This window comes from Castanea sativa, chromosome 4 (genome assembly GCF_040712315.1).
Source record: "Castanea sativa cultivar Marrone di Chiusa Pesio chromosome 4, ASM4071231v1".
In the NCBI taxonomy this organism is placed as follows: Eukaryota; Viridiplantae; Streptophyta; class Magnoliopsida; order Fagales; family Fagaceae; genus Castanea; species Castanea sativa.
The window spans coordinates 39,699,523-39,712,515 of NC_134016.1; the positions used below are offsets into that span (position 1 = coordinate 39,699,523).

Below are 12,993 nucleotides of genomic sequence, written 5' to 3' on the forward strand. Positions count from 1 at the left end.
AATGGAGCTTACAAGTTGATTGACCAGGAGGGTGTAAGGATCGGCCCCATCAATGGGAAGTTCCTCAAACGCTTCTATGCTTGAAAATCAAGAATTGCTCCTCGGTAAGAGTTTAAACTACCCACTGCAGCACTACAAGGGTACATGATGTTTTCCCATTACCTTTGAAAGTGCACAAATAAGGAGAAATTAATCCCACTCTATGTCACCACTTGTGAGTGTGGCGTAGTGGTTGGATGTCCATGTCACCCTTGAGGCCAAGGTCTCGGGTTCGATTAGAGATGATACCCACTATTGCACAATTGGTACCCATGAAATGCCGTGGGGTGTAGGGCGAGGATTACACACGTGAGCCCTCCCTTTTTGTAAAAAAAAAAAAGAAGAAACAAAAAAAAAAGAAACAAAAAAAAAAAACAAAAACAAAACAAAAGAAAAAAAAAATCATCAAAAACAAAACAAAAGAAAAAAAAATCATCAAAAACAAAGCAAAAGAAAAATTAAAAAAAAAAAAAAAAAAATTTGGTTGAACTACGTAAATGACTTGATCCCTCTCCAGGGTACGTAGGCAGCTTAGTACTTTTCACTAAGTTCAGTCACATAAAAAGAAGAAGGATTGTCAGTCTAGCTTGAAGAGTTTGTCCAAAGGTCGTCAACATGCTTTCAAGAACCCTTTGATTGGCAAGGCGTCGCTTAAGATCAATCAATTGCTTACTATATGATGTTCAAAGATCATTGTGGTAGAAAGTGATAGCTGCAAAGAATCGGTGTTACGTAGCTTTCCTTGAAATAATGATAACTTGATTCTCGGTTGTGGAGTAAAATAAAATCTTCAACCTCTGTTGCAAGGAATGGAGTCTGCATGGCATTGCTCATCTTTTGTGGACATATTCCCATATCTCTGAAGTATGCTTTGCATCACTTATCTCCTGGGGGCATCTTTCTTGTACCTTGCAAGTCTAAGCTACATCATCTCTCTTCTAGGTTGTGCCACTTCACAACTCTGAAATTTGAACCACATCGTCTCCCTTCTGGGTGGTGTTGTTTCACATCAAGTCTCTAAAATATGGACAATGTCACATTCCTCCAACATCTGAAGTTGATGTTGCATCATCTCTCCTCTAAGGGCATGTTCGTGCAATGTCAAAATCATGGCGGCATTCTTCTCACATCTTCAAGGTTTTATTGGCATCTCTTTGCATCCTCAAAGTCTTGATAGGAGCTTCTTGAAACTTCAAGCTTCGTTACAAAAGCCAATATTAGTGCAACTTCGATGCGAATGAAGTGTTGACATAGCTTCATGGCAAAAATGGATGTCGGCACGGCTTCGGTGCAGATGAACTGTTGACGTGGCTTCATGGTAAAGATGAACGTTGGCACGGCTTTGATGCGAAGAAAGTGTTGACGTTGCTTCATGGTAACAATGGATGTCGGCACGGCTTCGATGCGAATGAAGTGTTGACATAGCTTCATGGCAAAAATGAACGTTGACATGGCTTCTGTGCAAATGGAGTGTTGACACGACTTCATGGCAAAAATGAATGTTGGCACGACTTTGATGCGAAGGAAGTGTTGACGTTGCTTCATGGTAACAATGGATGTCGGCACGGCTTCGGTGCAGATGAACTGTTGACATGGCTTCATGGTGAAGATGAACGTTGGCATGGCTTCTGTGCAAATGGAGTGTTGACACGACTTCATGGCAAAAATGAATGTTGTCACGGCTTTGATGCGAAGGAAGTGTTGACGTTACTTCATGGCAAAAATGAATGTTGGCATGGCTTCTGTGCAAATGGAGTGTTGACGTAGCTTCATGGCAAAAATGAATGTTGGCATAGCTTCTGTGCAAATGAAGTGTTGACGTAGTTTCATGGCAAAAATGAATGTTGACATGGCTTCTGTGCAAATGGAGTGTTGACACGACTGCATGACAAAAATGGATGTCGGCACGACTTCAATATAGATGAACTATTGGCCCAGCTTCGATGCAAATGAAGTGTTGACGTAGCTTCATGGCAAAGATGAATGTTGGCGTGGCTTCTGTGCAAATGAAGTGTTGACGTAGCTTTATGGGCGATAGCATTATTGTCTAGCTGAATATCCTCATGGAAGCGTCGTTGCAAAGACGAATATCACTAAAAGATTGTTGATGCAAGAAAAGAATGTAACAACATGAAGGCATACGCTCTTGCAACGTTGCTATCAATGAAATACAAAGTCACCAAATGAAGGCAAACACTTCTATGAGAACGTCAGCGTGAAGTTTGATGTCAAAACCCAAAGATCAAGGAAACTGAGCTGCAAAACAAAAACAAGCAACAACAAAAAAATGTCAGAAAAAAATCCCATTGCATGTCTAAACAAAGGACAAAAGAAAAAGAAAAAGAAAAAAAAAAATTCTTAAAAAGCTGGAGAAGAAGACTGAAGGCTAGGAATGCCCAAATAAACGAAGCCAATCTCACATCTTATATAGAGAATTTTTGCTAAACTAGCAGACAAAAAAAAGGGGAGAAGTAACAAAATTCAACAAGCAAAGCTTCTCTTCCAAATTTTCAAATCTTCTGACAGGAGGCCATAAAAATCTTCGGAAGACTTCACACAAATAAGGAGGAGTCCAACAAAGCCTGCTTATCTTCCAATTTTTCAAAGTTCTCTGACAAAGATGACCCAAAGAATCAACCTTCAGCGGCCACCATAATGTCTTCATCCTGTCAGGGCGGCCACCAGAATTTCTGCATCATGTCCAGGCGGCCACCGCAAAATTAGACCAAAGAAAAAGCCATAAGTCCAACAAAGACCCACGACTTTCTCGACCAAATTTGTGAAAATCCAGACTTTATTTCACAAAACTGATACCACCATTAGAGCTATCGGCCTTCGATCTACAAAACCTGAAATTTGTAGGTCCAAACGATGAGCCACGCGCCACCACGCGCTCGCGATGACCACCGGTTTAGTCCATCAAAACTGTGCAAATATGTGCACAATTTCACAAAACAGACCACATAGCAGTCTTCTACGGCCTAAAAGCTACAAGATGTGAAAATTTCCAGCAAAAACGAAGGGCCACGCTCCGCCACGCGCCGCCGAATGTCGGCGATCCCAGCTTCAGGTGCACGCGCTCCCACGCGCCGCAAGAAGATTCCACGCGCTCCCACGCGCCGGTGATTTCTCACGCGCGTGCACGCGCCACGCGTGACACGCGCTCCAGGCTGATGACGTCATCCTCCTCGGCCCGGTCCAACCCGCTTAGACCCGGTTCGAACCGACCCGGATCCGGACCGCCTAAAAAAAAAAAAAAAAAAAAAAAACTTGGCAAATTAAGTATTTAACTTGGACTTTGACCAAAAAGTCAAAATTTTCAAAACAAACCTGTCCTACTCAATTTTTCGCGTACTTTCCAATTTTGGGGTCCGTTTCTTCAACCGAGACTCGAAAATTGCACAACAGTCCAGTTTCTAAAAAAATTGACTTTTGCACAAATTTTGACCAAAAGTCAAAATTTTTAAGATTGACCTATCTTGTTCAATCTTTCGTGTACTTTCCAATTTTTGGGTCTATTTATTCATTTGAGAATCCAAAATTGCTCAAATACTGTGATTCTACAGCTATTGGCTTTGATGTAAACTTTGACCAAAGATCAAGATGTTCAAGCAAAACTTGTCCTATCAGGTTTTCGCAAAGTTTTTGATTTTGAAATCTAGGTATTTGTTTTGGACTCAAAAACTACATCCGCTTCTCCAAAGTACTAGCGGTGTCCAAAATTTAAGCTCTCAAGATCATAATTTGAGACCCATTCATTTGGTCTGGATTCCCTCAAAATTATCCTCCAGACTTGATCAAGGCTCCCCTTTCAAAAGCAGACGAACTCTCACAAGTATGTCTCAAAATTGAAATTACATTGGGTCACTACTTCAGCCTATTATTTTCGTCGGTGCCTACCGGTCTTCAACCTAACGTTCCCATTCGGCGCCTACCATTCTCATCCGCCGTTCCCATTCGGCGTCTACCATTCTCATCCACCGTTCCCACCGAAAAGTCTCATCCGCCACCCAGCTACCATTCTTCATCTCTTCACTATAAATAGGAGGGCCGGATCCGTTAAATCTATCAAGAAAAAAAAAAAAAACACATACACTGAGTCATGAAATGAAGATTTGCTTCTTTCAAATTTTCAAATCCTCATTCTCACAGCCAGTTCTCACTATGGTCTTGTCATTCTCAATACCGAGCAACCAAGATCACTTCATGATCAGTTTGAAATCAACCCCTTCATGGTTCAGTAGTAACCCTTCTCACAACATCATCACTGTTTTAGGATTCAAACAAATTTTGTTTCCTCACATAATGACCACGTTTGTTCATAGAGTTACTCATAACAAGGTCGGCATCGTTGTTCCATGCTTTCCTGGATTTGGTTCACCAGGAAATCCAAGTCCAGCAGAGACACCCGTTCCTAAGACCAGGGCTTCCGTAGTCTCTCTTCAACTGTTTGGTCTCCCATCAGAAGCAGTGGTTCGGAACAAACAGCAACTTGGCTGGTTTCTAAAACCAGGATCACAAGTTAGCTCCATCTTTCATTTGTTATGCTTTCCCAATAAAGTTGCATCAAGTGAAGATGGTAAGAAGTGTTGGGGTATCCTACAAATTGTCTCCCATCCAACACTTGTGATGACCTCCAAGGTACCAGCTCATCAGAAATTAGCCTTTGGTGTCGGTGAAGGGTCCCCAAAGCCTCATTCCATGTTTCCACCAGCATGGGGTCCAAAGGTCATCATTGCTGGTATCACAAAACACACTTTACGGAATTACTCCAACTTAAGATCAGCTTGAAGAATTTCAGAAAATATACTTCGAAATTACTTCAACTTAATGTCCGTCGGTATGGTCTAGTTACACGGGCGCATTCAACGACTTGCCGACGGACATCATTCGGCATGCAGCCGGTCCCACATCCGAAGGTGTACTTCCCAGAGGCATCTACGCCAGAGAGTCCCCAACATGCAGGGTCAGGGCCATGGTGTCGTATGTCTCACCCATCCACTTTGCTTCATCACTATCTTCTTCACCATCAACATCAACAAACCCAAAACACTTTTCTGAAATTACACCAACTTAACATGAGTGATGCGATAACGCAAGCACATTCAACCACACTCCCACATGTTCTCTCTGTGACCCGAAGTATACCCTTCAGATATAACTTCACCAGAAGTCCTTAAAAATAAGAGGCTAGCTCCAGAGCTCTGCATGCTGTATGCCAACATTCTCACCTCTTCTCCATCTTCAACACCCTGTGATCGCCACCAACAATCCAAAATACTCTTCCGAAATTACCTCAGCTTAACATCTACCGAAATGTTTCAATCTTGCAAGTACATCCAACTTCTTGCAAATAACTTTCAGCCCCACCAACCCACTCCAAGTACCATTGAATACTCTTCGAAATTACTTTGACTTAACCTTTGCTCGAAAGCTCGGTCACACGAGTACATTCAAATACGGGCAGACCCCTTCTCGCCTCATCAAAACCTTTCATATGGGTGGGTCTACTCTTCGCAATTACTTCATCTGCTAAAAGCTCCACCACCTTCGGCTATTTCACTAGAAGAGTCAAGTATAAAAAGGAATCCACTTTCTTTCAAGACTCATTCATTCACCACACTCTAAAACCGTGTGCATGAACGAGTCTCGAGGGGGCATTTGTAGAGAGGGAAAATTCCCGACCTATCACAAGCGACACATCATACTACCAAGTCCACAAAATACAACCAATTACAAAGCGCCACGTATTCTTTGCTAGGTTTTGCCATCACTATTCGAAACCAATAGAAATTTGCCAAGTGTCATTGAAATAAAGGCATGAAGCGCATCGGCACGTGTAAGCAATGACACAAGCAGCTCCGCACGTGTAAGCGATGACACAGCGCGGCGCTCGCACGTGTAAGCGGTGACACAAGCACTCGGCACGTGTAAGCGATGACAGCCTCGCACGTGTAGCGTGACCAATCACGTGTAAGCGATGACAAGTGTCACCAATCAAACTCCGCCACGTGTCACTCACCTACCCCTAAACTCCTATAAATAGAAGCCTTCCTAAGACAGACAGGACGGAGACAAAAACACAGAACAGGGGACAACACACAGACAGACAGGACGGAGACAGAAGGAAGAAGATATCTTGAGTTCAGAAATCCAGAAGCTCTGCCGGAATCAAACCCCGAAGCCTCCAAGAACTTCAAGAACTTCAACCTCGAATGCAAGCAACATTCGAAGCAAAATCATCCAAACTACTCGTCCAGATCTCAAAGTCCACTGGAATCAAGCTCAAAAGCCTCCAGAAACCTCAACAAACCACAAATTGGTGAAGCTCTACGGATTCAAGCCTCCAAAACCCCGAAGAACTTCCACCACAAACCTTCAAATACCAAGAACAATCAAAGAGGAATCATCCAAATCATATTCCTAAATCTCAAAGTTCACTGGAATCAAGCTCAAAAGCCTCCAGAAACCTCAACAAACCATAAATCAACGAAGCTCTACGGAATCAAGCCTCTAAAGCACCGAAGAATTTCCATCACAAACCTTCAAACACGAAGAACACACGAAGAACACGAAGAACACGAAGAACAAAGAATTTCTAACAAGCTCATAGCCAGAGATTCATTGTAATTCCGTTTCAAAGATCTTCGATCCATTCCTCAGCCAAATTGAAGAATATCTTATGTTCAAATCAAAATCACATTACCACAATTCCAATCAATAAATCTTTCAAGGAGATCGAATCAGAGGATCACTCTTTTGTAATTACAGAGAATTGTACCACACATTTATCAATACAAATTCGTATTTGTGAAACTATTTTACTTGTTTGATTTATTTCGAACTAAGAAATTTAGTCGTCTACACTCACGATCACAGGAGTCAGCAAATTATAAAACTAGGTGGAAGAGTAATTATTGCGTAAAGTAAGAACTGACATGTACTGGAATCATTGCCCAACTGTCAAGACCACAGAATGCCAACTCAAAAGTCACTAACACACTATACAAAGTTCTTACCGTTTTTCTTTTATGAAAAGTGAAAACCAAAGTTCTTACACTTTTAACACCGAAAAATGCTAGAACTATCTTAAGCGAGAGCCAAAAAAAAAAACCCAACTCATCAAACTGAAGCAAACGATAAGAAATGGATGTGCTCAAGGTCGAAACCAAATGGTTCTCCACCATAGCCAGCATATGGATCCAATGCACAAGCGGCTCTCTGTACACCTTCTCCATCTACTCCTCAGTTCTGAAATCAACCCAAGCCTACGACCAATCCACGCTCGACACCGTGTCTGTCTTCAAAGACATAGGCGCCAACGCCGGCATCCTCTCCGGACTCCTCTACTCCTCCGCCACAACAGCTAATCACCGCCGCCGTACTGGGCCGTGGCTGGTCCACCTGGCAGGCGCGGTTCAATGCTTTTTGGGGTATTTCCTGATGTGGGCCTCCGTTGTTGGGCTGATTCCTCGGCCTCCCATGGCGGCCATGTGCTTGTTCATGTTGGTGGCGGCTCACGCGCAGAGCTTCTTCAACACTGCTAATGTGGTCACTGGGGTTAGGAACTTCCCTAATTATAGTGGCACTATTGTTGGCATTATGAAGGTACATCATTAAACTTTTGATCGGGTTTTCATTGGTTCACGTATGAGTTCACTACTCACATTATTTTATTATTATCTGTTATGACAATGCACTCCTTCACAGCTGTAAAATATTTTGTAAAAATTATCAGCTATAAACTTCTTGTTAAATTTTTAATGTTGACCTTTTTAATATTTACCCTTTTTGTGATGAATGATCAACGATTATATCATATGTACTTGGAAGCCACTTTATTTAGGTGTCATACCGGTGTCATGTCTGCTTGTCATGTTATAATTTTTAAAAATTGTTCATGTCGTACCGTACCCATACAGGTGTCCATGTTTCTTAGCACATGTATTTTAGTATGTGTCAATGCGGTAGACAATTTAGTTTGTAGGAAAAATGTATCAGAAGCAGCGTTTATATTCATTGATATAAGAATTACGCTTTTTCTTCCGGGATTTGAATTGTTAGGCAATTATGGTAATGCTCATTTCCATTTTGTTAGAAAATTCTATTTTTTTAAGAGGTATCTTAATTTATTGTCATGGATTTCAAAAGTACTTAAATAAACATAATAGAAAAGAGATATCAACTTTTCAAATGAAGTAGATTGTAAATTGAGAGAGTTATTAATATTCCAGACAGAGGAAGTAGTTTTTTTAGCTTAATTATTTGGTGTTACTTGAAAATATTGCAATGAAAATATGTGGGGTTTTTGCTGCCAACTGACTTACCTGTTTTCTGCATTTGGACCAGCTTCCAATTCTGTAACAGCATCACTGATGATAGGGAGGGGTTTACTTTTCATCATTTATTGTTTCTACTTTCTACAAGTGCTTTTATAGTATTTTATCCAATGATTAGTTAAGAAGAATGCTTAGGGTAGTGGAAACTTTACTAAGAAAAAATTTACAAACTGACATGCTTGCTAAGTTGCCAATAAGCCATGCAAATCATATGGGCCCACCGATTTGACATATGGAATGCATAAATGTTCTGTACCACACTCTAGAAGCGATAATCCCACATCTCAAATAGGTGGTAAGTGCCGTCATAAATTTAATTAGTGGAATCCACTATTATATGAAAGGAGGGAGAAAATACTTGACAAGTTCAAGTTTCTAACCAAATGGTATTAATGTTTGTTGCTCCACATCACTCATCTCCTAACCCTTTTTGAGATCTAAGCTTGTGAAAAGCAGTTCACCTTCCTAACAGGTCTTATGTCATATCTTACGCCATTGTTACTGTTTGAGTTTGAATTTTACTTTCTTATTGGATTTGTTAGGAGCAAGGACTTAAGTTTGGATATTGAAAATAATTCTTATCTATTGCTAGGGTTTTCTTGGTTTAAGTGGAGCAATTTTAATTCAAGTATATGAGACAATATTCACCAACAAGCCTACATCCTATCTTCTGATGCTGGCACTGTTGCCTACTATTAATACTTTGTTGCTCATGTGGTTTGTGAGAATCAACAACACCAATGAAGGAGATGAAAAGAAACACTTAGATTCTTTCTCATTGATTGCACTGGTCATTGCTGCTTATCTTATGGCCATTATAATATTAGAGCACATTTTTTCTTTTCAATTTGCTATACGTGTCATCACATTTGTGCTGCTCATGCTGCTGCTTGCCTCACCTCTTTGCATAGCAATTAGAGCCCATCAAAGAGATTCTGATAGGATTTCACAGACTCTCATTATTGAGAGGGACCAACTAACAGATGATCCCAACCAGCTGGTTGCGGAGAAGATATATGCAAGACAAGATTCTGCTGGGTATCGCCATTTGCCCAGAAGTACTGATCAAGAGATGGATAATAATGATAGAAGGACTTTACAGGAAGAACAAAATCTCAATCTGTTGCAAGCTATGCGCACTGTAGACTTCTGGATTTTATTTCTTGCCATGGCTTGTGGTATGGGCTCAGGACTTGCTGCAGTGAATAACATCAGCCAGATAGGAGGATCTCTTGGATACACCAGCTTTGAGACAAGTACTTTGGTTTCTTTGTGGAGCATTTGGAATTTTCTTGGCCGTTTTGGAGCTGGCTACGTATCAGATTATTTTTTGCACTCAAGAGGATGTGCAAGGCCATTGTTCATGGTCATCACGCTAGCAATCATGAGTATTGGTCATTTGGTGATTGCTTCTGGTTTGCCTGGTGCTCTATATGCTGGTTCAGTAGTGGTGGGTGTTTGTTATGGTTCTCAATGGTCACTAATGCCCACTATCACTTCTGAGATATTTGGCGTGGTTCATATGGGTACCATATTCAATACAATTACCATAGCAAGTCCTGTTGGATCTTATATATTTTCTGTGAGAGTTGTTGGTTATATATATGACAAAGAAGCATCTGCAGCTGGCAAAACGTGCACAGGAACTCAATGCTTCATGTTATCTTTTCTTATCATGGCATCTGCTACTCTTTTGGGGTCTCTTGCTGCCTTGGGGTTGTACTTTCGGACAAAAAGTTTCTATAATCAGGTTATACTCAGAAGACTAATGCATTCTTTGAGGGGATGAATTGTTGAGGATTGTAAAATACTTTGAAGGAGTCAAGTGCTTCTGTTCAGTGAGAAAGAGGTAAATCATAAATGCCAAAGTGCACTCTTTTTCTTTCTAGTTGCTTCTTGTAACATAACATGTTCATTGTTGTATTCTCCAAATGTTGATATGTGTGTAAGAGCTTGCTTGGCCTTTCTAGGGAGAAGAGGGAGTCAACTCAGTCATTTTTATCTGTTTTTTATTTTATTTTATTTGGGACGTTACACACACATACACACACCCATTGGGTCTTGAACTCACTCCCTCACCCTCCATCCCATTATTACTCCAAGTAACCCTTTCTCATTTCTATTCTATGCCTCCAGTTTCAATCCGTGACTTCTTTGGTTTCTTCTCCCGTTTTGCTTCCATTGAAGTACTAAGTATTCATCATGTCCCATTAAGTTGGAAGTCCCTTCATTCCACCTTGTGTCATAAGAATGTTTCCCCACCGGACAGTTGTTTTGGGTTATGAATCTGGTGTAGTTCACTTTGTGATTGTCCCACAAATTTTATTGTTTTTTCCCTCTCATTAGATGCTTTTTTTAGTGATTTTTATTTTTTTGTTTCAATAACTTTCATTGTTTATGAAGAATTTTAAAAAAATAAAAATAAAAAATCATGTGCTTGGAATTAGTGGGCAATTGGTTTTTGACTGATGAAATTCTCAGCTGAATCATCAGTTGAAAAAAGGTTCAAGAGCCGTTTGTAATGGAGTACCTATTTGACACAAAGATTAATGTAGGTGGCATTGGCCTAAGGTCCCTGATGTTTAAGTTAGTGATCTTACCAGAGAAAACACTCTTTTTAGCATACAGATTGCTCATACTTGACTCTAGTTGTGAGGCATGAATGCATGGTTAGTTGATTTTCCTTTGCTAGATCCTTGTGCATGATTTTCTAAAAGCAACAGATTCTTCTGGTAGTTATGTGATTGCATCATCCTCTCTGCCCATCTATTGATTAGGTTCAACCAGAGGTGACATGCTGGAGCTGGACTATATTGTTGAGAAAAATTTAAGAATATCAAGAGTACAAAATTGAAAATTGTAAATATGAAGGATTTCAAATAATTAATGGTTATTATATCTCTGTTTGTGTTTATGCATATACCTACATATTTGTGTACACAGTACACACATACAAATTATTGAGAGAGAGTTTGTTCCTGCTCAGAAACAGGTTATTTAACACATGCGACCTCCAGATGTCGTCTGGTTGAACGACTATGTATCATATTTGTGAATTAATATTTTTGAACATTAATTTCTAGGTTTATCGGTTGCCAATGAACTCTAGCTTAACTAGCAATTCCTTCTCTTGCAAATGCTAGCTAGGGGGTCGTGGGTTCAAGACCCACTAGATGTGCGTGTAACTTACCTATCAAAAAAATTCTAGGTTTAGTGGTTAGGGCAAGGCTTCCCTCTTAGGAGCAGAGGACTGGACACGGGACTGACATGTGTCCATTTTAAGACATGTTTAAGTGTCGTGTCCCCTCCAGTGCTCAAATCCACTGGAGGGAAGCCAAACCCTATTGGTTATCTTAATTTGAGTTTGTATGTTTATGAATGAACAATAGGTGTTAAGCTAAAGCATAAACTTTAAACTCAATATATAAAGGACACTCTTTTACATTTACAAAGAGATATGATAACAGAGAGTTGAAAAGTTTATACAGCAATTGTCAGCAAGGAGACAATTGTCATATGTTGAAGTGTCCAATGTGAAGGAGTTGGAAGATATTGTGCTGTATGGCCTTAAAATTTTTGGATTACTGAATTTATGCTTTTCACTAGATATGCACTCAAATAACCTGATATAATGAATCTAAAATGGTACTTGTCAAAAAATAATAATAATAATAGTCTAAAGTGGTATATATGTTAAAGGGAGCTAACGTGGGTTTAAAAGATGGCATATTCTAGTACTACTCCAGTTTGTCTGGTACATTATACTGCAAGTTGAATTTTGCATATTTGAACTTTAGTTATCTCATACACTCCCATGGCTTTAGCTTGTTTCCGGTATGAGCATAGTTTCCTGCATCTGTTAGAGTAAGGAGAGAAACTGCTGTTCAAAACCAAAACCAAAGCCATCACTCTTAATTACAGTGGCAGCCACCCAGCCAGCTTCTCCCATCATTGTAAAGCCAGAATCAGCTAACTCATTGTCAGTACCAAAGACAGAGTATTGATGACTCGTATATGGCCTTTTTGGAGGGCATGAAAGTGCTTGGTGCACTTGATGGTCGAGATCATTATTGTTGCTGGTGAGGAGGTCCATGGAATAGAGGCGGCTCACATGTAACCGAAGGAAACCAAGTGTACGTGTTACTGTGTTGTATCTGAGGTCTTGAGCAGAAATATTTGTTGTTACCATTAGACTTTGTTTGCTTCGGTGCTGTTTCATTGGAGAACCTACCATCAATGATGAATATTTTCAATTGCTTAATTTCAAATGTTGGCAATGATAGATATGTTAGTAAATTGGAAACTGTACTACATTTAATAGATAATTTATCTCTCTATGTTTTTTCATGGTAGTTCGACTCTCCTATACTTTTATACTTTTCTCTCTTCAAATCGCTGCTACATGCTGAAGATGTAATCTTATAATTTGCCATCTCAGTGGCTGTTAGTTATAGCCTTTTCTTTTCTTTCTTTGAGTCTGAGATTTAACTGAAAGATACAATGGCCGTAAAACGCACTTAATTGTCAATCCTCAATTATTTGATGTTAGTTTTAATGACATTGGGAGCATTTGGAAGTTGTAAAATAATGTACAGGACCAAACTCCTGTTTTTTA

General features: G+C 40.0%; 1 protein-coding gene across 4 annotated transcripts; it reads left to right on the forward strand.

Moving 5' to 3' along the window:
- The first annotated feature begins 7,051 nt into the window (after positions 1-7,051).
- LOC142631862 (protein NUCLEAR FUSION DEFECTIVE 4-like) lies at positions 7,052-12,993 on the forward strand. Of its 4 annotated transcripts, none has more exons than XR_012843669.1 (3): positions 7,052-7,647; positions 8,971-10,227; positions 11,156-12,993. XR_012843669.1 is itself a non-coding variant. In XM_075806183.1 (2 exons), exons 1-2 carry the CDS (start codon positions 7,186-7,188, stop codon positions 10,165-10,167), a joined length of 1,659 nt encoding a protein of 552 aa, XP_075662298.1. In that variant the 5' UTR covers positions 7,052-7,185; the 3' UTR covers positions 10,168-10,266. The 4 variants fall into 4 exon arrangements, 1 of the variants encoding a protein (XP_075662298.1); XR_012843671.1 differs by having other exon boundaries at positions 12,242-12,974; XR_012843670.1 differs by having other exon boundaries at positions 12,203-12,973.

What these genes read in the sequence shown, in the direction of transcription:
- LOC142631862 (XM_075806183.1), top strand. Translation starts at nt 7,186, where the DNA reads ATGGATGTGCTCAAGGTCGAAACCAAATGGTTCTCCACCATAGCCAGC. An exon ending in CTATTGTTGGCATTATGAAG is followed by an intron (nt 7,648 to 8,970) that starts GTACATCATTAA and finishes ATCTATTGCTAG; the next exon opens with GGTTTTCTTGGTTTAAGTGG.